Source organism: Hoplias malabaricus, chromosome 3 (assembly GCF_029633855.1).
Source record: "Hoplias malabaricus isolate fHopMal1 chromosome 3, fHopMal1.hap1, whole genome shotgun sequence".
NCBI lineage: Eukaryota > Metazoa > Chordata > Actinopteri > Characiformes > Erythrinidae > Hoplias > Hoplias malabaricus.
Genome location: NC_089802.1, coordinates 43138520 through 43163519, shown reverse-complemented (window position 1 = coordinate 43163519; position 25000 = coordinate 43138520). Strand labels below are relative to the sequence as shown.

General features: G+C 42.4%; 1 protein-coding gene across 1 annotated transcript in view; it reads left to right on the top strand.

Moving 5' to 3' along the window:
- Positions 1-25000, top strand: part of cacna2d2a (calcium channel, voltage-dependent, alpha 2/delta subunit 2a) — a 275566-nt gene that overhangs the window by 157248 nt on the left and 93318 nt on the right. Inside the window, exon 5 of the mRNA XM_066664996.1 lies at positions 10948-10992. Coding sequence (XP_066521093.1) covers positions 10948-10992 — 45 coding nt within the window. The remainder of the gene's footprint in view (positions 1-10947; positions 10993-25000) is intronic.

The window sequence follows — 25000 nt, the reverse complement described above, 5'->3', positions numbered from 1 at the left end:
AAGAGAGGGTTGTGTGAATTTGAGGATGAAGGCGGTGTGTCTGAGTTGAGGGCTGAGTTTAAAAGAGTGTGTGTGTGTGTGGTGATTACTCTCAAAGATGATTCCCGTTAAATCCCATGGTTTAATATTAATACAGTATTTATAGGAAAATTGTGTAAACCAGTGATTTGTTCTGAAGTAATCGGATGGCAGGATGGCAGGTCCAGGTCATTTAAAGGGTTAACAACACACTGTTTAAGGGGCACATTGGTCAAAAGTAAAAAGGAGACCATCACAAAATCAGTCAGAAATAAACTCTCCTCTAGTTTTGTTGCCACGGATTCTTTAGATCAGTGATGTTTTTGGTTTGTTTTGTTTTTAGTTTAAAGATCAAGGAAGAAGGAGAACTCCAGGAGTTTGGGCCAGATAGTTGGGGGCATGCTGTTGGTGGAAACATTACTGTTAGGCTGGTAAATGTCATGTCTGAACTTATTAGTTCATCAGCGTCTATGCTAACAGACAGTAAATCTGAATGTCTGTACAGTCTAGTGTAGTGTGTAGTGCATGCTGGGTATTGTAGTACTTAAATATACGTAGCATATCATGGCAAATACATAAATTCTGGTTTTAGAGCAGCATGGTGGTGCAACAGGTGTTGTAGCTGCTGCACAGCTCCAAAGTCTCAGGGCCCTGGGTTTGATCTTCACCTTGGATCAATGTCTGATGTGTTTTCTCTCTGTGTATGCATGGGTTTTGTTCTGCAGTCCAAAAACAGTGTGTGAAACTGTACACTGTTTTGTGTGTGATTGACTGATCGTGGCTGTGATGCCCTGTAGTATATTGGCTCCCTGTCCAGGGTGTGTTCTTGCCTTGCACCCCATGATCCACCTCCACAATCATTGCCACCCAGTTCAGGATGAAGTCGTTACAGAAGAATGAATGAATAAATTATTGAATGCTAATTTTAGGTCAGAATGCCTGTAAACTGTTTTAATTTGCCCACATTTTAAGAACAAATGCTCTCTCAGGATGAAACCAAGGAAGGCCTGTGCTATATCTGATCTCCACGCACATCAACAAATCAAGATCAGCACTTTACACATTACATTTATTCAAATGAAAACAGTGGGATGCTGTGTGAAGACATTGATTGATGGACACATTCATTAAAGTGGAATCTGAGTGTAATCTGGGCTAGCTAATAATTAGGCTATTAATATGCTGTTGTTTATTTGATGGTTGTCATCTCTGTCTCTAACTCAACGGGTGGCAGCATTGAAAATGTGTTTCTTTACGTTTAGGAATTTTAGGAAAGGAGCTTTACTTGGTTTCTTGTTATTGGGTTATTTGTTTTGAATGAAAAGCTTTGTTCAGGGAGGTCAGGGAAAACAGTCCTGGTCTATATTTTGGGTCCAGGATAGGATTTTAGTTCTGAATATAGCTGTAGGGTGGTTCATGTCCTTTTCTTGTCCAGTGCAGATGCTAACAGAGAGAGTGTGAGCGAGTTGTAAGGACAAATCCACACTCAGATGTGGAACAGAGGTGACTGTTTCTATAGCAACAGTGCAGCAAGCTAACCTGCAGTGGCCCAGCCAAGTGGGAACTCGAGGAGCCTGGACGCTGGTCACATGACCTCATCTACTTATCGTCTGGAAATGAGCTGGGGGCGTGTGTGGCGGTCGATCTCATTCACTGATAGGGCTGTGTGCACTTGTTCCCACAGAGGAGTTTATCAGGAGGTCCGTGTCTTTATCTCTGTGCGTGGCTGTTTGGCCTGGTTAATTGCTGGCTTTTGTAAATGTGTGTTTAACCTAAAACCCTTAGAAAGACCAGCAGAGAGAGACAGAGACCAGTTCCAGCAGATGGCCTCACTAGCTCAGGGCTATGGACTGGGACAGAGTGACCAAGGATCACACATCCTCTGTATTTGCTGAGTCATTTTTTTTAACATATTCACCTCATGCTAACGTGATTCAAGCACACAGCTGTGTTTTCTAATCTGATTGGACCAGGTGGGCCTTTAATATTGTTTTATTGGTTTTAAAGGAATGATTTGGTAGTTAATAAACTTTACAGAAGCTTCTACATATTTTCATAGGTGTAATTTGTCAGCAAAGACCTTTTTAGCGCTAGAGCTACCAGGCTAATAATGCTAACAACACTAGACAGCAGATCTTTTCTGTAACATTCAAACCCCTCTCTTAACCCTTCAAATCTGGCCCAGGTCTTCGTTACTGTCACATAGAATTGTCACTGTAGTTAAGGACACAGTATTACTCTGTCTGAAACTGCCCTATTTACTATTTAGTGCACTTATTTAGGGTACGGCCATTTTGTAGTAGTGCCTGAAACAGTAGAGTACAATTTTCAGCAAACACTACACTTGAATAATGAGTTTGCACCACAATAAGTAATGTGAAAACTGTGTAGCCTAGTGACTACTCATAATGCCCTGTGTTGATTGGTAAACCCCACATGAGATAGTATACAATATCATTCACTACCCTCCTGAATTCAGTTCTCTATAAAAGTTCACTAGAATAATTTAGGGACTAAATTTAGGGGGCAGTCAGCCACAGCCTATGACTTACTCCGGACTATAACAGTGAACAGAACTTCGTAGTTTATCTGAAAACAGTTCTTCACAACAGTTGTTTTGCTGAATTTGGACTCCTTACATCAGCCTCCATGACAACTGGCATAACATTGCTCAGACGCCTAGTGAATAAAAGCTTATTCCAGGCCAGCGGCAGTTGATAACGGCTGCTTTAGTCAAGTTTGTCCTAGAAAATGTTCCCACCGCTGGAGCTTGTTGGAATAAGTCTTCATAGATGTTAGTTGTCATGAAATATAGGTGTTAGTTTGATGAATGATGACGTACAGACAGGAAATGGACTCACAGAGGAATGGGGATATGTGTAAAACACTGAACTAATTTGTTTCCAGTGTGTAACATTATCACAGTGATGATAAGTGGTGTGTTGTCTTGAGCAATGGAAGGAATCATTAATGTAGCAGGATGAAGATGCTGGCACACAGAGTTTAAGACAGCAGTCAGCACAATGAGTTTACACTGGAGAGCACACACACACACACACACACACACAAACAGCCCTCACAAGAAAAATCCACGCTGCTTCCAGGACCATCTCTGCAGACAAGTTTCTATTAATAGCAGACTCCCCCCTCCCTCCCGTTTCCCCCTCTCTCCTTATCAAACATTCTCTCGTCCCTTTCATCCCTTCCATCTCTATCTCTCTCTCGATCTCTCTCTCTCTCTCTCTCTCTCTCTCTCTCTCTCTCTCTCTCTTTCTCTCTCCATCTCTCTCTCCTGTCTCCCTCCCCCTCTTTCTCTTTCTGTCTTCTCCCTTTTTCCACACTCTGTATGTTTTAACACACTGTATTCCTGTGTGTGTGTGTGTGTGTGTCCACTGAGACTGAAGGCCTTTACTCACCCCTAGCTGCTGGTTTGCTTTAAAGGAACAGAGCTTTACTCTTTCATCTACAACTGGCATGTTTTAATGTTTTTATTCAAAGGAGCCAGGACTAGGCAGATCTGCCAATTGTTCACTCTCTCAGTCTTAACCTAACTCCCTAACTCACTCATTCACTCACTCATGCTTTCATTCCCTGACTTCTCAATCCTTCACTCACATTTCTTCACTCACCCAACAAACTTCTCACTCATTTTCCCCCTCCCTCCTTCACTCACTCACTCACTCACTCACATACACACACGTCTTCACTCACACAATAACCTTCTCACACATTCTTTCCCTCACTCCTTTACTCACTCACTCACTCACTCACTCACTCACTCACTCAGTCAGTCAGTCACTCACTCACTCACACACACATACACATCTTCACTCAACCAATAACCTTTTCACTCACATACACATTCACTCACTCATTCTCTAAGTCACTTGCTTAATAACCTACTCACTCATTCTTTCCCTCCCTCCTTTGCTCACTTACTCACTGATTCACTCACTCACTAAATATACCCATTTTCCCTCCGTGAGAGGTGATGTGGTTTTGTCCAGTTCTCCTGACTGTCTCAGGCACTGCTGTGTGGCACTGTGAGGGACAGCTGGAACTGCGCCGAGAGAGAGAGGTAATCTAATCTGAGCAGTGTGGGGGATGATCAAGGCTTATTGGTATTGATTGGTATCAGCCCTATAAAACTAATTGTTTTTTAACCCTGTTACCTGTTACTCTGAACATCTCAGCAATGCGTTCACAGTTTCTCTTTTTCTCTTTATCCCATTAAACTCTGCCCCTGAGTAGTTGATGATCGTAAATGTCTATGGTGCTCCTAGTAAAACAGATAAGATCATAGTGTGCTATCATCTGCTATGGTTTGTATCACTGAATACATTGTCTTTTGGACACCCTTAAGTCATTGTATAAAGTCGCCAGGATGTTAGAGTGCAGGTTCTCGGACGTGATCCCGTTTCTTACAATGTCTTGTTATATCCAGCACAGAACCATGTATGTCAGTGTGTGCTGTGCCCCCTGAATGTCATCTCTGCAAAAGACGTCCTCTTGCACATTACATTATGCAGTGGACCAAAATAGTACATCTGTGAATGATAAGCGGACATGGCTTGTTCACTGGGAATGTGTTTCTATTTATGTGACAGATTCTATAAGTATGAACGCTTCTTAAACTTTTGAATGAAATAGAGGATAATTTGCCCCACTGTGCTCTCCTAACACTGGTATTATAATGGGGGCATGTACAGATTGTATATTCTGGACAGTTTGGTACATTTTCAGAAGTAAACAAGCTGTTTAAATTGCTGCAGTGCAACACAAAAACAGCCCAGCAGTCCCTAATGGTGTTGAACTGAGGTCAAAGTAGCCGACTTCAGTGAAAAGGTAATTAAACTTTCTGCTTGTGAAATTTGAGTGCGCAGCTATTCCACACTGAGTGGAATAAGTAAAGGCCCTTCAGAGCTGAGAAACGCAGTGCTTTGATTTTAGTGGCCTAGCTTACTGACATTAGTGCACTGCATTTGCTTCATTAACTTTAGATAGGAACTCCACTGATACTTCCACTGACACTTCAGAAACCGTAATTGAATTGTCAAGTTATAATCAAAGTCATTCCGTGTGAATTGATGTCAAATTTTTCAGTGTGGCGATAGAAACCAGACGTCTGAAAAGCACTTGAAATGATTATGTAAACACTGCCTGATATCTGTTGTATTACAGCAGCTTAGTGAAGTTATGGCCTGGAATGTTTTGTTATGGTGTAGATGACATGCAGGTAATTGATGTATCTGTCTATCCCGCTACATCACTAGGGTTCAAGTCCCAGCTCAGACAGGAACACCATGCGCAGGAGTCACAATGTTTATGTTTAGGTTGTCAGACCCCTCTAGTGACCGATTTGGAGGGGTCATTTGGAAGTGAGGGCTGGTGATGTAACTTGGAGGGTCTGGCTAGTGCAGGAATTTCTTACAGACGTGGCTCTCACTTTGTTTGAGACTATCATTAGTTTTCAGATTTTTTTAATCTGCCAAAAAAAGAAAAGTAGTGGGGGTTTTTTTGGCTGTTGATATTTGTTGTAAAGGGTGTTTCATAAAGTACGCAGTTTTTTAATTTTGCCTGATTTTTTGGTTTGAAGTTTGTCATAACTGTTCCTACCAGTTTTGTTGTCTATTATCACTGCGATTAGAAGATCATTTGTCATTTTTCCATTTTGTAGCCATGGAGTGGTTCAATATCGAGCAACGCATTCTTATTGTGAAAAGGAGGAGTGCTACGCAGAGACTGTGCGTAAACTTCGCACGATGTTTGAATGTGGCAATGCCCCTACCACAAAGGCAGTTTAGAGGTTGGTACAGAAATGTGAAGAATCTGGGTCAGTTGCAACCAGAAAATTGTCCGGTTGAAAACGTAATGTTCGAACGCAACAAAACATTGCGGTACTGCAAGACAGTGTGAAAGTGAGCCCCGTGAAGTCGCTTTGCCATCGTTCACAACAGCTGGGTATGTCAACATCTTCAGTGCATCGAATACTGAAAAAAGATCTTCATATGCACCCCTACAAGATTCAGTTGACACAAGAGCTGAAACCAGCAGATCATGCAAAACGGCGAAGATTCGCCGATTGGATTTTGACTAGACAACAAGAGGATGATAAAAAGAGTTATCATGAATTTCAATGATCAGATGACTGCCTGCAGAGAAAGAGGAGGTGGTCATATGCTCGATTATTATTTATTAATCATCGCTTATTTTTCATTATTAAATCGAAGCAAATGTTGAATTAAATTAAATAAATATTTTGAATTTTGCTTTGATTTTGGCAGTTTTTTTTTTTTTTGCATTTTTAAAAACTGAACTTTATGAAACACCCTTTATTTGATCCTGCTGTGGACCTTGGATGTGGAAGCCACCATACTGGTAATCAGTAGGTCAAGAAAAAGACACCACACAATGCTATATAAATGACAGTAGCGTAATTACAAAATTGTGAGTCACCCTGCATAAAATGTCAGACAAGTGGTGTAAATATTAGACTAAACCAAAGTCCAAAAACATGGAGGGTAGGTAAATTGGCTTCTCTAATATCTCTCCTGGTGTGTGTGAGTGAATGTGTATGTGCCCAGATATGGACTGGCGCTGTATCCTGGGTGAAACCCTAGTGCCCGATGCTGTCCTCCAGGTGGATGGTCGTTCCTGGTTGAGAGTACGCTGTGTGTGTTTGGCTGCCACTCCTCGCTGGTGTGTGTGTGGGTTGAGTGTTGCATGGAATGGTGTTCTGAGCAGTGTTGACTGTAAAGCTTCCTTGGTTATCTAGAAAGGCGCTATATATGTGTAACGATAAATAAAAAAATAAATAATAATAATCATGGAGGACACTTTAAGGTAGAAGATTAATTTCATATTTGTTACTACTCTACTGTTACCAGCCTTTGCAGCACAACACAAGGGCATGTGTATGTTAACTGGTCATTTTGGTCATAGTAAAGAGATGTGAATTTGTAAGCTTCTCTACAACAAACTCTTTCACATTAAACCACTCTGAATTACTGTTTAAATCTCTACTGTTTTAAATATCCTCCCTGTGAAGAACTGGTGCCCCCTCCAGGGTGTGTTCCTGCCTTGCGCCCATTGATTCCTGGTAGGCTCCGGATCCACCGCGACCCTGAACTGGATAAGTGCTTACAGACAATGCATGAATGAATGTTTTAAATATCGTTAAATTCTCCAGAATTGGTGAAGTTTCCCGTTCATATTTGTCATATGTGCACTACACTGTATCTTCTCCATAAACAGAAAAGTCAGAGCCGACTTGGTGTCGACAGATAGTCAGCACTGAAGCACTGGGACAAATCAGGACATAATAAAAGAAGTAAGCCTCAAATCTCACACTTAGCTCCATTGCCCTTGAGAGAGTGTGTCCTCTGTGGGGGATACGAAGGAGGGATGAGTAGAGGAGAGGAGGAGAGAAGGAGGAGAGCAGCTCCAGGCCTCCTGTGGAGATCAGACAGCGGGGCGTCGCTGTGTGCAACTCTGCTGGCATTAGACTGGATGGATATGCCACTCTCAAGCTCGGTTTAAACTTCAGTACACAATGCTCGCTCTCAGCACACGGCTCACAGAGGCCACACTCAGGGATCAGACGCGAATCAGTCTCCCCTGAGGGTGACTGTGTGCTTTTAAAGTGACAGTTTGGCTAAACAATATTCAGTTTACAACTTTTAGCTTCATCTTTTCCTGAATGGTGTCAATCAGGCAAGATGTACTTTGGCATCTGAAGTCTGCACTGGAGCGACAGGGCTAGCACTCCCTGTGTCTGTGTAGGTTTCCTCCAGCTAACCTCTCCTGTTTACTCTCACGATCAAAAACACATTTGTAGGAGGATTGGCTGTGTGACATTGTCCACATGTGAGGGTGTGAGTGACTGGGTGAGTGTGTGAAACTGTCCACAGGTGTGAGTGACTGGGTGAGTGTGTGAAACTGTCCACAGGTGTGAGTGTGACTGGGTGAGTGTGTGAAACTGTCTACAGGTGTGAGTGACTGTGTGAGTGTGTGAAACTTTCCACAGGTGTGAGTGACTGGGTGAGTGTATGAAACTTTCCACAGGTGTGAGTGACTAGATGAGTGTGTGAAACTTTCCATAGATGTGAGTGACTGGGTGAGTGTGTGAAATTGTCCACAAGTGTGAGTGACTGTGTGAGTGTGTGAAACTTTCCACAGGTGTGAGTGACTAGATGAGTGTGTGAAACTTTCCATAGATGTGAGTGACTGGGTGAGTGTGTGAAATTGTCCACAAGTGTGAGTGACTGGGTGAGTGTGTGAAACTGTCTACAGATGTGAGTGACAGAGTGAGTGTGTGAAACTTTCCACAGGTGTGAGTGACTGTGTGAGTGTGTGAAACTTTCCACAGGTGTGAGTGACTGGATGAGTGTGTGAAACTTTCCATAGATGTGAGTGACTGGGTGAGTGTGTGAAATTGTCCACAAGTGTGAGTGACTGGGTGAGTGTGTGAAACTGTCTACAGATGTGAGTGACAGAGTGAGTGTGTGAAACTTTCCACAGGTGTGAGTGACTGGGTGAGTGTGTGAAATTGTCCACAAGTGTGAGTGACTGGGTGAGTGTGTGAAACTGTCTACAGATGTGAGTGACAGAGTGAGTGTGTGAAACTTTCCACAGGTGTGAGTGACTGGGTGAGTGTATGAAATTGTCCAGAGGTGTGAGTGACTGGGTGAGTGTGTGAAACTTTCCACAGGTGTGAGTGACAGTGTGAGTGTGTGAAACTTTCCACAGGTGTGAGTGACTGGGTGAGTGTGTGAAACTGTCCACAGGTGTGAGTGACTGGGTGAGTGTGTGAAACTGTCCACAGGTGTGAGTGTGACTGAGTGAGTGTGTGAAACTTTCCACAAGTGTGAGTGTGTGAGGGACTAGGTGAGTGTGTGAAACTGTCCACAGGTGTGAGTGGGACTGGGTGAGTGTGTGAAACTTTCCACAGGTGTGAGTGACTGGGTGAGTGTGTGAAATTGTCCACAAGTGTGAGTGACAGAGTGAGTGTGTGAAACTTTCCACAGGTGTGAGTGACTGGGTGAGTGTATGAAATTGTCCAGAGGTGTGAGTGACTGGGTGAGTGTGTGAAACTTTCCACAGGTGTGAGTGACAGAGTGAGTGTGTGAAACTTTCCAGAGGTGTGAGTGACTGGGTGAGTGTGTGAAACTGTCCACAGGTGTGAGTGTGACTGGGTGAGTGTGTGAAACTTTCCACATGTGTGAGTGACTGCGTGAGTGTGTGAAATTTTCCACAGGTGTGAGTGTGTGAAACTGTCCACAGGTGTGGGTGACTGGGTGAGTGTGTGAAACTGTCCACAGCTGTGAGTGACTGGGTGAGTGTGTGGAACTTTCCACAGGTGTGAGTGACTGGGTGAGTGTGTGAAACTTTCCACAGGTGTGAGTGACTGGGTGAGTGTGTGAAGCTGTCCACAGGTGTGAGAGACTGGGTGAGTGTGTGAAACTGTCCACAGGTGTGAGAGACTGGGTGAGTGTGTGAAACTGTCCACAGGTGTGAGAGACTGGGTGAGTGTGTGAAACTGTCCACAGGTGTGAGAGACTGGGTGAGTGTGTGAAACTGTCCACAGGTGTGAGTGACTGGGTGAGTGTGTGAAACTGTCCACAGGTGTGAGAGACTGGGTGAGTGTGTGAAACTGTCCACAGGTGTGAGTGACTGGGTGAGTGTGTGAAACTGTCCACAGGTGTGAGAGACTGGGTGAGTGTGTGAAACTGTACACAGGTGTGAGAGACTGGGTGAGTGTGTGAAACTGTCCACAGGTGTGAGAGACTGGGTGAGTGTGTGAAATTGTCCACAGGTGTGAGTGTGTGAGAGACTGGGTGAGTGTGTGAAATTGTCCACAGGTGTGAGTGTGTGAGACTGGGTGAGTGTGTGAAATTGTCCACAGGTGTGAGTGTGTGAGAGACTGGGTGAGTGTGTGAAATTGTCCACAGGTGTGAGTGTGTGAGAGACTGGGTGAGTGTGTGAAATTGTCCACAGGTGTGAGTGTGTGAGTGACTGGGTGAGTGTGTGAAACTGTCCACAGGTGTGAGTGACTGGGTGAGTGTGTGATTCCAATGAATCCAATGACTCGGTCCAAAGATTCGTGTGGGCTCTGGACCATGGCCGAGGCTGAGTAAGGGGCGTATAGGCTGTGGATCAGTGGTCTGTGTTCTCTGGAGTGTTGGTGTGGCTTGTGTGATCCAGAGCTAATCACCCAGCAGCAGTTGCCTGATTTTATTAATGTTAATGTGGCCGAGTGAGAGGATACCCTTTCAGAAAAAAATGTTGGCAGAGCACGTTGTTCCCATATAATGCACTACACAATGAAGGAGGGTCTCCAGAATAACTGCTGTCTGTCTCGCTCAGTCGGCCGAAATTAACAGGCACTTTGCTCTGTGTTTTCTCCTAAAACCAGAACATCGTGTGGAAGCACCCCCCACCCCCAGCTCAGTCTGCAGTAGTTTGGGGAGCTTTTCCGCTCTCTGAGCACGTTTCTCCTTTCACCTCGAGCTGTTGCTGCTCCCTCACCCAAAAATGTCCCGAACCCCAAACACTAATCTGTTTAACAAAAATAAATCTGTCGCTCGGTGAATAAAAAAAAAACTGCATGCCGAACCGCACACAGAATCCCAGCCAATGACAAACGGCATTAAGAGCGATTACTGCTTCTGTCTCCTAAGAGCGGCCCCAGGGCAGGGTCATTATTTCATTACCGCACTCTTTCATTAGAGCCAGCCATGAAAAGCAAGAGCATCCGAGGACCCGGCCATTCGAGCGTCCAGCTCATCGCAACATGTCTGTGGCAGATCTGAGGGCAGTGGCTAGGTCAGTGAGTGACCAGACTGGAACAGAAGTGGATTTGTTTTAGAACGTAATCATCTGATGTTTCAGTGTCTTAATGCTTTTGTTTGTCTGTGCTCTATTTTTCAGGAGAATGATATAATGTACTACGACTCCAAGGCAGATTCTGATGATGTGAGTAGTCTTTGTTTTTATCTGTTTGGCTCACTCCTGTTGGTTTGTGTTGGAAACAGGACTCTGATCCTCCAGAGCTGTAGCAGACAGAGGGTGTGGAATTTGTCTTTCCCTCCCTCAGCTGATCAGGACCTAGTTCAGAACCCTTCTGAATTGGCCTGTAGTTTAGTTTTCCTAATTATTCACGCATATTCATAGTCAGTTATTTCTGCGTTTTTGCACTTTTGTGTTGGTGCACTGGTGTCTTTGCTGTTTATTTATGTGTACGTTCTGTGTAAATTTGTTTATTTATTGTGTATATATAATGTCCCTTAATCACTAACAGACGGTGCTACATATGGATTTAAAAGCAATGCTATAGAGCAGAGGGATTCAAAATGTAAGGGGTGCCCCCCTAGTGGGTCATGAAGGAATTGCATGGGGGGGTCGCAAGTTAGATGTTCATTTTCCTGGTCCAGAGCCTACCCAGAATCACTGGGTGCAAGGCAGGAACACACACTGGAGGGGGCACCAGTCCTTCACAGGGTGACACAAACTCGTATTCACACACACACTTACACCTACAGACACATTTGAGTCACCAATCCACCTACAAACGTGTGTTTTTGGACCGTGGGAGGAAACCCATGCAGACACAGGGAGAACACACCACACTCCTCACAGACAGTCACCTGGAGGAAACACACACCGACACAGGGAGAACACAACAATGACTTGAACCCACAACCTCCAGGTCCCTGGAGCTGTGTGACTGCAACACACTGCCTGCTGCATAAACGTGGCACCCAGGTTAGATGTGAACTTGCTAACAAAAAAAAAATATTTGAAAAAGGACTGTGTAAAGGAAATAAAGCCTGCAGAGTGGGAGCGCGTGTTCTGTTCATATGAGCAGAAAAAGAGGAGAAGCTCTTATCATCATATGCTGCTTTGAATTAAATAGTTTTTTTTTATTATTAGTTTTATTTAATAATACAAAATAAAAGTCCTGGGACATTGTAATGATTTGACTTGATTTTTAATATATAGCTTGTATTTGTTTAGATATTCACAAGTGTGTTTTAGTTGAGGGGTCAGGGGCACAAGCTCACAAAAAACTGGCAAGGGGAACCTCCACTAGAAGAAGCTTGAATACCTCTGCCAGGGAGAGACCAGTTTTTCAAGTTTGAAAAAGATTTATGAGCGTGAACAACTCTTTTAAGGCTAAAATTAAATTAAATTGAACGTGTAACTGTTGGAAAACAAGTTCAACTCTAAAGTAAGCTGTTGTTTCTAGTTTAATGATATCCTTTGACAGTGTCTGCTGTGATATGTCTTACGCCTTGGTTAGTCTCACACAAGGGGAAAGTGTGAACAGTGAAGGATAATTAGATCTATACCAGTGAGGTCCTGTCTCAGTTACTCAGTGTCTGTGATGGTATTTGTTCTGTACATGAAAGGTCAAAACCCCCTTTATTCTCCACACGCAGTCAGTGCTGATTGATTTATCATCCCCAAGAAAGGCTCTGATTCCACAAATCTGCGATGAACAAATCTAGAGCCCGACTGAAGGTGAGAGACAGAGGCAGAGAGAAAGAGAGGAAGGAATACCAGCGATGGAGGAATCATAAATCAAAGTGTGATTTTTGTTCGCTGGGGCAGCAGCAGGCATGTGATTAATGACCGGCCACTTTACTGGCTGTCAACGTCTCTAATTGGAGGACATCGCTCATCATTAAAGAGGCCGAGGGGGCACACCTCTTAGCCACGCCCCCTGACCCCCCCACCCCCCAAATCACCCCCTACTGGCCTGAGTAACATAAGGTTAGAGGGCCCTGCAAAATTGATCCCTTTACAGACACACACACACGTTTGGCCCAGTTTGTGCAAATGCTTCTAGCTCAAGCTGTCCAAAAATAATCCACTCCTGCCTCCAAAATCTTCTCTAGAGTTATTATCCAATGTTATTGTTGCTGTTTTGCCATACATGATCATTCAGAACAGTTACCCACATAGCAACGAATGTTTGGCCCAAATTTGGCACATCTGTAGCTTTCTGGTTGCCTCTGGTTGCCTCAGACACAGATCTATGGGCCAGATGTAATATGTGTTGTGGCATAAATCTCATGCCTTGCCCACACAACATGTGCAATAACCCAAGTCAAGTCCGGCTCATGACAGGTGGCCCACAGCTGGCCCAAACAACACATGCCAGCAGGGCTGTAAGTGCCAAAAGTGGCAGATTAGGCCCAAATGTGTCTGCGACCTGGGTATACACCACACTAATAATAAGCTGTTATTCTCTGTATAAAATAGTTAAGAAATTTGAGAAATCAAAACATGGTTAAAAACTTTAAATTTTACTAAATTAACTGTAATTATCTTTTAGTTGATACCTCTTGATCTGTGAGATTTGATCAACACTTTTATAATAAAAGACATTCTGGACATTCATTCAATTACATTAAGTTAATTTTCACTGATATACATTTTTCTAAATGATTTTGTAAATTTTATGCATTTTTGCAGATTCACTTTAAAATTCACATTTGATAGAATTTGTCTTTCCTCAAAAAACAATTCCACAGCTTTAGTGTGTAAGATTTAATGGCATCTACTGCTGAGGTTGCAGATTTCTTACAACTAAATGCTCCCTCACCACAGATACAATGCAAACCCTCTGTCCTCACTTTAATAAGTGTGTAGCAGAACGTGGGTTCTCAGATTTCTCTTCAGCAGCCACTGACTCTTCTTCTTATTCTTTGTACTTCTTCCAAAGTTAAGGCTGATTTATGCTTCTGGGTTGACTCAAGGCTGAGCCTAGGCATTTTACCTGTGTGTTGTGGACTGGGCCGTTGTGCATTTACAGTGCCAAACCACTAGGGCTGAATCTCAAACATCCTCATCTACCCTAAATGTAGTGGTGTAGTAGTATAAGTGCATTATTTAGGAAATAGGGCACTATTTGTTACACAGAGTACTTTAGGAAGTAGAAAAGAAACAAATTACAACGCCAGTACTTTTTCCTGGCCCCTGCACTTTATAGCAATATTTTTCCTTTGTACCACATTTTAATTTGTCTGCACTTTGACCTACACATTGCTCATAGTGTAGGTGTATTGCGAAAGCATATGTTGTCCTCTAAGCTGCCACTTTAAAGGAATGTCTACAATTGTTGGGAACTGCAGTTCTCTCTAGTGTGTTTATGTTCAGAAGCTGCAGATATTTTGAGCAGGAACAGTATGTCTGAGGAGAGAAAGGACTGTTGTTTGTATTTGCCTGAAGTTTAACTTGTCTGTACGTTTTTATTCACAGTTTGAATTACCACAGAAACTCATTTGAAACTCGGGTTGTTTAGTTTTGGAGTATCTTGGACTGTGTTTACTTTCATGCAATTAGCGCTTTAGCGATTTTTAGAGTGGATTTCTATCTAAAAAAATCTGAAAGAGCAAAAGTAAGTCAGTATTACCCACCTAGTGCCTAGTGTGTCCAACAGAGTGACATTGTGTTTTACACGTTTACTGCCACCGGGGTTTAATAAACACATTGGATTGGTTTCTGGAGAGCTAGCAAATGGTGAGGAAACATCTTGTACATTTGTTTGTTTTTTTTTGTGTGTGGTTTTTTTTTTTTCTGTGAATTAGTGATTTTGATTACAATCGTGAACGACACATTTAAGTGAAATGCGTGAGAGGAACAATCTGACCAGCCAGAATTTGGTTACTGTCAGTTCTGTTCTCCTGTAATGTCAGTAGATGTGTATAATGACGGTTAATCTGAACGCAGAGTGCATTTTTGCCATTACAGGATTTTAAGGTCTTAAATTGGAATCTCAGATTCTGGGATGCTTGGGAGCTAAGCAATATCTAGTCTCACTGGACTTAATGTAATTTTATAATAAAAACACAACTTTGCAAACAACTTATTAAAATCATGCTAAACCCTCAGTACGTGCACTTTAATTATTATTAACCCAAGCGAAATCTTGCTGCTGATCCAGCCTTCAAATGAAGCAGAGACCACACACAGCCACCATTAATCACAGTGATTTCATCTAAATCCTGGCTTTTTTCAGCTTTCTCTCCAAAAATGTGCCCACCTTCTAGATGACAGAAAATGCCCACATTGACTGGTGCTGGCCAGAAGAGGGAGAGGAGGGCCATCCTACTAACGCAGAGAGAAGTGTGCCAAGTTTGTCTTCTTAAACTCAAAGACACCAATTGCCTTTTTTTTTCAGGGATCAAACACACAGTCTCCTGATGATGGCGTTGAGTCATGCCACTTGGGAGCCCTAGGGTACACCAGTTTAACATGTGATGTAATGCCAGCAGAGACTACTCAACCCCTGGAACCTATCCCTCCTTTCTTAATTACCTACTGTTTTAAGGTTGGATACGCTTTACAGAACATTGGCAGAATATGCATGCAGCCAGATGAAAATTAAGGTGCTACAATTATTAATGTTGTCTGATATTAATTTTGTATGTGCACTCTGAGCAAAAACGGATTGGCAACAGTGTATCTTTAGAGGGACGATTCTTTAAAATAAACATGTTTGTTAATAACTATTATCTGAGTGTGGGGTTTTTAAAGAACATCCACGCATTCTGAGCCTAAAACTTTAGAAGAGTCTTTAAATGCCTTTGTTTTGCTGAATTTTCGCCCCAATTATTTGCTGTCCTTAATGAGACACCAGTCACGCGAGGGTGAGGGTGAGCACAAGCCAACCCACCACTTCTTTTCTAACTGCCATTAATGCAATGCAACTGACCAGCTTAACCCCCCAGAAGCAAATGCTAACTGCCCAGATCTGTCACATTAACTCTCAGGCATCCACCCTGATTAACACAGTGAGAAGTGAGAAGAGGGAAGAAGGGAGGGTAGAAATCATGCCCACTCACAGAGCCAGGCCATTTGTGCTGTCTAGGACTCCCAGCCTTGTTGAGGCATCAGTGGGAATCAAACCCACGATCTCCTGATGATAGGGCCAATATTTACATGTCTACGCCACTCTGAATCCCCCAGCTTTGATTATTTTGAAGCGTGTGAGAGAATTCCCGCGAGCATGTGTTGCTATGTGAATATTTGTGGCCTGAGTTTGTCAATTTCAAATGACGCTGCAGATCTATTTCACCCAGTGGAGGCTTGGTAGTTTATCACAGTGTGATGTCACAGCCTTCCTTTTCCTTTCCTCCCTGGGGGGTCTTCCTTCTGACTCATGGCCCCTTCTTTTCTCCTCTCCCTCCTCCGCCCACAGCTTCACTTATCCGCTCCATTCTTCCCCCTTCAGTGAAAGAGCTGTAATCTTCAGCCCTCCGGCTCCGTCTCTCCATCATTAGCTAGTCTAATGAGCACGCCTGGCCAGATGTTGAGTCTTCCTGACAGCGTCTGAAGGAACTCTGGGATTGATGGCTTGCATGTTGCTTTAAGGCCTTTATGCCTTTGGTGCGTGGAGATGACATATTGCGGCAACTTTTGGAGGAGCCTCCACGCAGCCTCTTGGTTTCTATAGAATGTGACGCAAAGGAGGAGACTAGGATACAACAGTGACGCCTCTGTGTTTGTGACTGGTTGTGTAGCTCTTATTTTCTCAGGGAATACAGTGTAAAATATTGGAAATGTGGCTCACTGCAGGAGAAATCCCTGTTGCTACATAAATGCTCTCAAGAATTTAGGGATCCTAAGTTATCAAAAGGACAATTCAGGGAAAATCATGAAGTGTTTGGACCTCAATTCAGTGTAACATTTTTGAAATATTATTATTTTATTTTGTTTTATTTTGTGTGGTCTGTGCTTCTAGGTAAATCAACCAGGTTTGGCGTTTCTAGTGAGAAATCACAGCCTCTTGCTCCAGCTTATGGTTTTACTGACAAAAAGCCCAAAATATTGATCAAATTTTGCAATTACTGTAAGAGTTAAATTGAAGGAGTTATTTAATGCTGTGGCTGTTAGCAGTGTTTTAAGGCATTGTTGTAATTCAAATCACATATAGGCAAACAACAGAAAAAATGTTCAAAAACATATCAAAAATATTAACTTTAAAGGAGAAGGAAAAATCTTCTTAACTTTCAATGTAAGTAAATGTAAAAAAGTTTTATTCCTATTATGTTTGGAGCATTTCTATTAGTTCATTCATTCATCATGACATTTTCACACGGTGTAAAGGACAGCTGCTGTGCTTAAATGATGTAGTAAACTAAAAATCAAACAAAACAAAAAATACAGATTTTTATTTGGACAACAATGATATTCTTCTCTTAAAACACTATTGATATCTGAGTATTTAAATAAAGTGTAGGTTAAAGTATTTCTACAAGTTGACAGCTGCTTTGGAGAACAGCAGAAATTGCTGTGTGTGTCATGGTGTGGAAATATCATAATTTGACTTGCTTAGCAGGTGTTGAGGGTTCAGAGTGTGTACACACTGCCTCTGCACTTTTTTACCTGAAAACCTACAGAAGTCCAGAATATGTTGCTTATATAGAGTAATGTAACAGAATACATTTCAAATGACATGTTAGGGCATGTATCTGTTGTCCATGTATCTAGGGCATGTATCTGTTCTGTTACCCTCCCAGCATTGTGTGCACCCAGTGCCTCCAGATATATTCTCAACCCAAGACGACCCTGACCAGGATGAATTAGAATTAGGAACACTTTATCAGCCACTGTACTTGCACACAGAGGAATTTGTTCGCCGTATTTTACCCAATCCGTGCAGTGAAACACACATTTACACACACACACAAGTGAACACTAGGGGGCAGTGAGCACACATGCCTGGAGAGGGGTGCCGCTCTAACCATGGCACCTGGGGAGCAGTTGGGGGTTAGGTGCCTTCAGTCATGGCCAGCTCTGGGGATTGAACCGGCAACCTTCCAGTTACAAGCCTGCAGTCACAGTGAGAGCACCCAGAAAACAGGACTTTAAGAAATCATTAAAGCAAGACTAGGTAAGAGCCTGGGTGCCCCCTAAAGTTGCAGAGTGGAATTAAATTTTACAGCACTTTCCTCAGATCAAAGATGAGGGGGTGTGGTTTTCTACCCTCCTCTGAAAGATACATAGAGCAGTTTCTGCAGCACTGAGCAATGGCAGAAGCTCTGTTTTCTCTTTCACAGGTTGGTGGAGCATCATAATGATTTTGAAGCAATTTTTTTGAAGTAATTTTAAGATAGAAATGCTCTCCGGGCGCCGTTGTTTGGGTTCCTCATTGCTCCGGGCATGTGTGCTCACTGCCCCCTAGTGTTCACTAGTGTGTTTGTGTGTGTGTGTGTGTGTGTGCATGTAAATGTGTGTTTCACTGCACGGATTGGGTTAAATGCAGAGAATAAATTCCTCTGTGTGCAAGCACAGTGGCCAATAAAGTGATTCTAATTCTAATTCAAGGGCTGACCCTGGGAGGCATGGGATGATATCCTGCAGACTTCTTTGAAAAACTGAAAGCAGGTCTCCAAACAATGATGGAAAATATAATCAGTGGGACAGATGGAAAGTTTTGATCGTGTAGTTATTGAGGGTTTTGTGTAATTTGCTGTTCAACATGTGTTCTATCCTGGTCTTTAAAAATGAATGCAGTGGCATAAAACAATGGCCTGATTGCACTGTATTGTATTTTAAACATCCAGCAAAATATGACTGAGAAAAGAAGAAATATGATGAAACCTTGTGTAAAATCTCTAATGAGCACGCTTGACTGAGCATCTTAGCTTACTCATGCTGACCTAAACACTGTATTACAAGCAGGAGAAAGGAGTGAAATGGGCTCTGCATATGCAGGTGGTGTTGTATATCACGCTGCGAGCATCCACTCACTAAAACCATTATCCAGCCTATATTGTATTCCAGGATCAGCTTTACTGTGGTGTCCGTGGAGCAGTTGGACTTTGCTCAAGGGCTCAGACGGCTATAGGTTCTGCAGAAAGGCAGGAGTCAATACATTCACATCTCTTTCACACCTGTTAGAAAGGCTGGGGACTGACGTGTAGCCTGGGAATGTGGATTTACACTGAATGTTCAGGGTGTAAGCCTTGAGCCCGGGGCTGTAAGAGTTGTGGGAGTACGAGCTCAACTACAGACCACAAATACCCAGATGAATTTATAAACACAAACCTAAAGCACTAATACAATCTAAACTCACATGGCTTTTTAGAAGATTTTGACCTGTCCTCCAACATAACTCAAAATATATCTTAAACTGTAAGTATATGTAACAGGGTTTTGGAAACTTCAGTGTAGTTCACAATGGACATCACTACCCTGCTGCTGATCAATTTGAATGCATCTGCACTGACCATGCACTTTTCTAGGTTTTCCATTCAAATCAAATCAAATCAAATTTATTTATATAGCGCTTTTCACAACTGATGTTGTCACAAAGCAGCTTCACAGAATTCCAGTAAGACAAAGATTTGACATGAAATGTAAAAACAAATGTAAAACCCTCAAGTGAGCAAGCCAGGGGCGACAGTGGCAAGGAAAAACTCCCCCAGCTGAGGAAGAAACCTTGGGAGGAACCAAGGCTCACAAGGGGTGACCCATCCTCCTCTGGTCAATCTACTGGTGATGATAGTTAGTAGTCCATGAGAACTTCAGTGTAGGGACAGCTTCAAGGCACTTGGTGGTTGCTGGAGCGTGAGCAGCTGGTCTGAAGCATGGAGGAGGGTCTCGACAGTCATCCATCAGTGTCCAGACAGACAGGTGGGCAGTCGTTTACTCGAAAAGATGTAAAGGGATGGAATTAGGTTTGAACTGTTTTGTGTTTGTAAAGTAGAAAATATGAAAATGTCCAGAGTGTGGCTAATGACTCCGGCAGATCTGACTATGACAGCATTAACTAAAAGGAGAGAACCAGGAGGACACACAGACACGGGAGCATCCTGAAACACTGGCATCCCTCCGCTCCACCGTCAACAAACCTGAGTGATCGCGAGAAGCGGCGGGACGACAGCACCAGCGTCTCAGTTTACTATAATTCCCTGTGTCCATGGACCCCCCGGATCTGCCGCCTTTATCTATGGGGGAGCATTAGCTACCAAAAGATAAACTAAACAAATGTGTTTTTAGCCTAGATTTAAAGATTGCGACTGTGTCTGAGTCCCGAACATTTTCTGGAAGATCATTCCAGAGTCTGGGGGCTTTATAAGAAAAGGCTCTTCCCCCAGCTGAGGCCTTCTGAATTCTGGGAACAATTAAAAATCCAGTATTCTGTGATCTGAGTGAATGTGGAGGCTCATAATAGGAAATTGTATCTTGAAGATATTCAGGAGCAAGCCCATGTAGAGCTTTTGTAGTCAATGCGGAATTTAACAGGCAGCCAATGAAGTGATGATAAAACTGGGCTGATATGTTCAAATTTTCTAGTTTTAGTGAGGACCCTAGCAGCAGCATTTTGAACTAGTTGAAGTTTTCTTAAATTGCTGCTGGTGCCATTCCAGTTTAAAGCAGACTTACATCAACTGGTATTCACTGCTCAGAGCCAGGCAGCAGTCGGTGAAGTCAAACAAGCTTTTGTGTCATACCAGCCTGCCGCTTTAAAATCCAAGCCTGGAACCTGGATCTGCCACAAAGGTCCAGATTATAATGACCTCTGATTTAAAAGCGATGTTCATGATTTTAATTTAATTTTATAAAATTCTCAGGATGTTTTTTCACCCGTGCAGCACGGTGGCGCAGCAGGTAGTGTTGCAGTGACGCAGTGTTTATAAAGCCCCAGTGGGTAATGGGTAAAAAAACATTGTTTTTGGTGCAGTATACTACGCTTTCTCTCTCTGCTCACAAGAATAAAAGGACATTTTGGAGGTTTTTAGACAACGAAGAGACCACCAAGCATTGAAAAGCACAAACCGAGATGAGGATACTGCTCTATTCCTGCTCCATAGTTGGGTAATATTGACTTTTGCTGTAGACGGAAATATCTCCAAATTTGGGAGAGCGTTAACTGCATGAAAGTAAACACATGCCGAAAATGGTACAAAATTAAACAACTCAAGTTAAAGTGCCATGACCCTGAAATGGAAAAGCGGAAAATAAGATGATGATGACGATGAAGTTAAAGCGGTAATTTAAACAGTGAATTACAATTTAAACTTAAGCCACATACAAACAACAATCGTATTTTTTCTGCTCAATCATACCATTCCACCTTAAAATATGCAGAGCTTCTGAATGTAAACAACCCAGATTAAAGAGTTTCCCCCCCATTGTTGATGTTCTCTTTAATGGAATGGAAGACAGAAAAGCTATCTTCAACTTTGTGAAGGGAACTTTTGTTGGACATTTCATTTGCTCTGTACAATATTAATTTTTTGACACATCAGAAAAGGCAGTATTCCCAGTATTGAAAAAGAGGCAAATGATTGTGATAATATGAGTAAGTTGGCATCCCTGATAAAGCGTATGAACCAAAAAGTGAGACACATTTTATTTGAAAAACGAAAAATATCTCAGTCACTTTAAAGGCAAAGAATGTGTTGATAAACCCATATGGTAAAATTGCTTCACCTCTAATTAATTAGATTGTCAGCGGCCCAAGAGCACAATGTTATTTACGCTAAAGCACCAACATCTGCTTTCTGGGTGGCATTCCCCAAAAATAACCGACAGGGAAATAATGAATTGTTTGTCGACTGGGAGCTGACATCAGCAGAGTGTTTGAGAACCTTTGCATGTCGTTCATCTGCAGTGAAGAGGACTCTGAGACTTTGATAATAGAGGAATGATGTCAGATGCTTTGGCTTTGGACAGGTGGCGGTGAAATGGTCTTAAAAGACTGCTCACAAATTTCTTCTCCATTCCTTTCTGAATGAAACTTGAATTGTCTTGACTCACGATCATTCAGGACAAAATGGACTTGGTGTTTTATGGCAGCATCTGCTGCATTATTACTTTTGTTTTATATGAAACTGCTGCTCAAAAATAAAACCAGGCCTTAAGCGTGGAAAACACAGAATGCACTGAATATGGAGAGAGCTAATGAAAGTAGGGCTAATTACACATTCCACTCAAACCCCACTAACATTGGGCTTGACTTGGATTTTACAGAATTTAAACAAATTTATTTTAAAGTTCCACAGGCGTTTTTTCGGGATATTTACATAAAATTAAGTTTCTAACATTATAATGTTGTTTCATTCATTCATCAGGGGGACAGTATGCTTGATGTTTAAGCAAAATCTTTGGCCACGAGGCGAGAACACACATGAAACAAGGCACTACTCAATCACAGGGCGTCATACTCTCAATCAGTTTTGAATTTTTTATAGAACCATTTCAAAATGGCACAGCAGTTGGATTGTGAGGCCCACACTATTTACTTTGCACTTTCCTGTGTCGCCCTGGATACATAAATGTAATTGTGTTTTAGGTGTGAAGGAATATAAAGTATAAGTAGATAATTTCAGCTGTGTGGAAAGTGGCATATTTTTTCTGAATCATAATTCAAACTCAGCCTTCCTTCTCTTTCTGAATGTCTGTTTTTGACCATTTTTCAGCATGTTTTTGTTTTCTGTAACAATAACAGCAGACACCTTAACAAGTGTCTTTCAAGACAGTGAGTGATGTGATCATTGTTTTTTACAAGGATAATCCTTAATATATTAACATTTTATTTATCCCAGCTTTCACGTTATATTCTGAAGAATTATGCTGCACCATTTAAATGCTGCACCTCATAAGAGTGTAATTTGTAGCTGCTCAGATTATGGCCTTTACATTTACATTCACAGCATTTGGCAGAACCTCTAACCCACAGTGAGAAAAATTCTAATCATGTTACAGAGGTGGTGGTAGTGTTAGACGTCTTGCTCACAGACTCTTATTGGTGGGTTGTGGAGTGCTTCCCCAGCCAAGGAATCAAAGACCGGTCTTCTACATAGTCAGTGTTGTTACCCACTACACAGACTACAGCTTCACCGAGTCATATGTTAATTTTAGGTGCATTGTGAGCGTACACTGCAATAAGAACAAGTCTTTCAGTTTTGTCCAAGCGGTTTCAGATATATTTGTACATGCGTAGGCTAAATCCCTCTCTGGAGAGTTTCATATCCAAGTTCACACTCCCATTTTATCATTCCATGATCTCCTTCATTAATTTGTGCTCACATGTAGAGTACAGTAAATACCGTATGCGGTTGTAGTCACCAGCGACATTAGCAAACATTCCCAGTAGACTGCTGAGCTGCAAGCCTCGGATTATCCATCATGAGACCATTAAATAGAGATAGCTAATAATGGCACAAGCAGCATACATCACACACACGCACACGCACACACACATTCAGAAATGGCATCCTGAAACTTTGCTTACACAGCAAACAACATTGCTGTGATTAATACAAATTGCCGTTTGCGCTGTATGGACAAAAGTTTGTGGACACATGCTTGTTCAAATTTTTTTCTAAAAAAAATAAGGCATTTTTGTCCTCCTTCTACTGCACTAATAACTTCTACTCTTTTGGCAAGGCTTTACACTAGATGTCAGAACATTGCTGTGATGATTTGATGGCTTTCAATTATGATAGCATTAGTAAAGTCTCATTTCTAATTTCTTAAACTTCTTTGTTTTCCTTCTGATTTTTTACATCCATCCTGCATGTGCATGCGCTACTGGAAACTCCCACTTTTTGCATTAGCCTATAGCATGAAATAGGCCTAGTAGTTTCTCACTGTACATACCATTGTTATAATAAAAACATATTTATCCTGAAACTGTAAAATTACCAAAAACATAAAACAATGTAGTATATTTGAATATAACCACCATTATATTTAATATAATATAAACTCTGTGAGGAGTGTGGTGTGTTCTCCCTGTGTCCGCGTGGGTTTCCTCCGGGTGACTGTCTGTGAGGAGTGTGGTGTGTTCTCCTTGTGTCCGCGTGGGTTTCCTCCGGGTGACTGTCTGTGAGGAGTGTGGTTTGTTCTCCCTGCGTCCACGTGGGTTTCCTCCGGGTATCTGTCTGTGAGGAGTGTGGTGTGTTCTCCCTGTGTCTGCGTGGGTTTCCTCCGGGTATCTGTCTGTGAGGAGTGTGATGTATTCCCACCTTGCGCCCAATGATTCCAGGTAGGCTCAGGACCCACTGCGACCCTGAACTGGATAAGCGCTTACAGATAATGAATGAATGAATATATAAGATACCAAAATTTTATTTGGTTTATTGTGGAACTGAAGTGTGAACTGAAGGGGAAAACCACAGATATATGATGTGGTTTAGAACAAAGATAATTTAGTGCATTAGCACATGAGCGTATGATCATACGAGTCTGTAGGACTCCTCCAGGCCTCAACCTTAGTTTCTTTACTCCCCATCTATGCACCTCAAGGGGGCAGTGGGTCTGAGTGCGAGTGTGTGTATGTGTGTGTGTCTAGGTGGGGGGGGGATAAGTGATGTTCATGATCAGGGTACACTCAGGCAAGAGAAAGGTGGGACTGAAAGAGTCTTCAAAATGTCATTTTTGGCCCCCGCAACCTTTAATTAAACCTTGGGAACGAGGAGATAAAATTAACAAATTGGGTAATGAATCGAGCGAAACAGGTGGTGTATGGCTGGAGAAAATGAACCAATCAGTCTTTCCTGTGCAGGATTTTTAGCTGCTAATTAGAAGCTGCCTTGGTTAATTATGATTGGGCTCTGCTGGAGGAGGAGGGGGAGCGCTCTCAATGGTACGACAGTCGGGTTCAGAAATAAACAAATAAAGCCACATTCAGCTGGGCTTCTCTTGATGTTTGCAAGCTGAGTTAGGGTTAGGGTTAGCGTTAGGGTTACGGCTTTGCTGTTTTTTTAAGAGCAGTAAATTAACTCTGGATTTGTGTGTTCATTGCAGAAGCACGGGGAATCTGAATCTACCCCCTGTGCTTTAGAAGAAGAAGAAACCTTGCTCATGGGCATTGCAGCTGTGTCTCGGGAATAGAACTGCCAACCCTCTGGCCTCAAGCTTACTTCCCTAACCTTAAGGCCACAGCTGCCCCAGGCCACAGCTGGCCTGTTACCACCAGGTTTAGGGTTATTTGGGGTGCAATATTTAAAAAAATGAA